This window comes from Lepus europaeus, chromosome 11 (genome assembly GCF_033115175.1).
Source record: "Lepus europaeus isolate LE1 chromosome 11, mLepTim1.pri, whole genome shotgun sequence".
Lineage (NCBI taxonomy): Eukaryota > Metazoa > Chordata > Mammalia > Lagomorpha > Leporidae > Lepus > Lepus europaeus.
The window spans coordinates 25212701-25215744 of record NC_084837.1 but is presented as its reverse complement, the minus strand read 5'-3'; the positions used below and the strand labels follow the sequence as shown (position 1 = coordinate 25215744).

The following is a 3044-nucleotide window of genomic DNA, read 5'->3' as shown; positions in this document are numbered from 1 at the left end:
CTTTCTCCAGATTAGGGAAGTTCTCTGTTATTATTTCATAAAGAAGGCCTTCTAATCCTTTGTTTCTTTCCACACCTGGAATTCCTAGGATCTATAAATTGGGTCATTTGAAAGAAACTTGTAAATCTCTGTGACTTTTAATTTTCTAATTTCTTCTTCTTGTATTTGTTTTGACTGTATTATTTCCAGAAGTTTGTCTTCTAGTTCTGATATTCTTTTTCTGTTTCATCTATTCTATTGTTAAGAGTTTCCACTGATGGCCTGCGCCGCGGCTCACTAGGCTAATCCTCCACCTGTGGCGCTGGCACACTAGGTTCTAGTCCCAGTAGGGGTGCTGGATTCTGTCCCAGTTGCCCCTCTTCCAGGCCAGCTCTCTGCTGTGGCCCAGGAAGGCAGTGGAGGATGGCCCAAGTGCTTGGGCCCTGCACCCGCATGGGAGACCAGGAGAAGCACCTGGCTCCTGGCTTCGGATCAGCGCGATGCGCTGGCCACAGCCTTCTGGCCTCGGTGGCCATTGGAAGGTGAACCAATGGCAAAAGGAAGACCTTTCTCTGTGTCTCTCTCTCTCACTGTCCACTCTGCCTGTCAAAAAAAAAAAAAGTTTCCACTGCATTTTTAAGTTTGATCTATTGAATTCTTCATTTCTAGTATTTTATACTGACTTCTCTCTCTCTCTCTTTTTTTCCAAAAGCACTGTTTTTATTAATACAGATTTGTAACCACTTCAGTGTCAAGAGGAGTGGGAGAGGTTCCTTTTTCAATCTAGTGGCCTCCATAATGTTGGTACAGTGTTACCAAACACATAGGCAAGTGGCATCATGGATCTGGTAAACTAATGACAATGTTTAGTCTCTCTCGGCTAGAGCAACAAGGTGAGCATCAACCTCTGCTTCTGTTAGAATCCTGAATTTAGGATTTTCAACTGTAACTACTCCAAATTCTATTTCTGAAGGTTTGAAATCAATTGATAGGACAGTAGACAGGCATGTAATTGCAGTTTCCACTGTCTGTTCAAAGGTCCAATCAAATTTCTTTTTCACTTTTTTTTCAAGGAAGCTGGTTGACTCAGTTTGTTTAACTCCTGCTGCAGTGGCTTTGAACCCACAGTAGTAACCCGCAGGATCACATTTGTACACCTGAGGGCCTTGTTCTTCATCTATGCCAATTAAAATTATACAACAACCAAGTGGCCTCATTTCAGCATTCTGTGTGTAGACCTGAGAACTATCAGCAATTCTTTTACACAGCATGTCCACAGAAATCTCATAGCCATACTTGTATTTCCAGTTAGCTGCCTCATAGCGTGCCCTCTGTACCTGGGATCTGCTGTCTGACTTCTTTTTAATATCTGAATTTCTTGGGAGTGCTTTTCATTTAGATTGTGAATTTGTTTCTGAGTGCTTCTAAGTAACTTGACTGTTAATTTTCTGAGTTCCTTTTGTGGCATATCCGCAGTTTCTTCTTCAGCTTCTGTTATTGAAGAGTTGTAGTGTTCATTTGGGGAGTGCATAGATTCTTCCGTATTCTTATTCAGGGTTTTTCCATTGTTTTTTGGCATTTCGGCTTGATTTTTGACTTTAATTTGTGACTTTGTGCCTGTGGTGCAATTTCCCTCTGCTGTGAGCTGCTATGTGTCTGTGTTGCAAGTGGAAGCACACAGCCCCGCCTCCTGGAGCTCTGTTGACTTCTAGATCGTGCTGCAGGTGCCATCAGAGCTTTGGTGCACTAAGCCTGGACTTGCTGGGACTGGGCTCACTTCTCACTCTTGTGTGAAATGAGCTCAGGTTTTCCGTGTTTAGGACTACTCCTTGTTGAAAGCTTGTGTGCTGGGGAGGAAATCACTCTGAAATGCTGTGATGTTGTGATCTTCATTCCTGGATGGGGGGTGTAGCGAGGTGACCCCCCCACAATTGATGGGCATGTGGGTGGGAGGCACACTGGACAACCCCTGCTTACATTTGAAAATGTACACAAAGTGGCTTCTCCCTGCCAGCTGTAGATCCATTTCGGGGGAGAGGGGAGGCATAGATGGACCAGAGCATGCCTGACCTCTCTGCTTGTTCCCTGTAATTTCTTCTTCTTCCTGCTTGGAGCTTAAAACGCAGTTCACCAAGCTCCTCTGCCTGCCTCTATCTGTAGCTCTGTGGACTCATGGCCTCTCAACTGGTTGGCTGGGTGTGTGTCTGTGTGTGTGCGGCACCAGTCTCATTCGATGTCTCTGCTGCTCCTTTGCTGTGGGTTCACTGCACCTCCGCCACTTCCCCTGCCTCTTTGCTCCCTCAGTGGGGACCTGTCCAGTCTCTGCGGTGCTCCTGGGCTTCTCTGCACCAACTCACACGGCTCTGTCACCAGCTTGTATCCTCTCTGCTTAGAAACTCTCTATTTTGCCCTGTGTGACTTGGAACGTGCTGTTGCTATACTGCCATCTTGGCCCCTCCCCTGTCCCCATTGTTATTTTTTACTAAGATCTATTTTCAATTAACTTTATACACATGTTAAGTAAAGAGTTCAACAATAGTATGAGAAAAAACAAAACTGTTCCTCAACAGTCAAGACAAGGGCTGTTCAAATCATTACTTCTCAAAGCATCAATTTTACTTCTACAGATTGCTTTTTAGGTACACTGTTAGTTATCACAAGTCAGGGAGACCATATGGTATTTTTCCCTCTGGGACTGGCTTATTTCACTAAGTATGATTTTTCCCATTTCGTCCATTTTGTTGCAAATGACAGGATTTTTTTTAAACCACTGTATAGTGTTCTATGGTGTACATATCCCATAATTTCTTTACCTAGTTTTCAGTTGACGGGCATTTGGGTTGATTCATGTCTTAGGTATTGTGAATTGAGCTTCAATAACATGGGGGTACAGATAGCTCTTTCATATGCTGATTGAATTTCCCTTGGGTAAATTCCCAGGAGTTGGATGGTTGAGTTTTGTGGTAGGTCCACATTCAGATTTCTGAGGTATCTCCATACTGTCTTCCATAGTGGTTTTACCAGTCAACATTCCCACCAACAGTGGATAAGGGATATATTTTCCC

General features: G+C 43.9%; 1 protein-coding gene across 1 annotated transcript; it reads right to left on the bottom strand.

Moving 5' to 3' along the window:
- Positions 1 to 748: 748 nt before the first annotated feature.
- On the bottom strand, positions 749 to 2005 carry LOC133770439 (proteasome subunit alpha type-6-like). The gene is made up of 2 exons (XM_062206572.1): positions 1957 to 2005; positions 749 to 1348 (listed from the first exon to the last, which is right to left on the bottom strand). Exons 1-2 carry the CDS (start codon positions 2003 to 2005, stop codon positions 846 to 848), a joined length of 552 nt encoding a protein of 183 aa, XP_062062556.1. The 3' UTR covers positions 749 to 845.
- Between the last annotated feature and the right edge of the window lie 1039 nt (positions 2006 to 3044).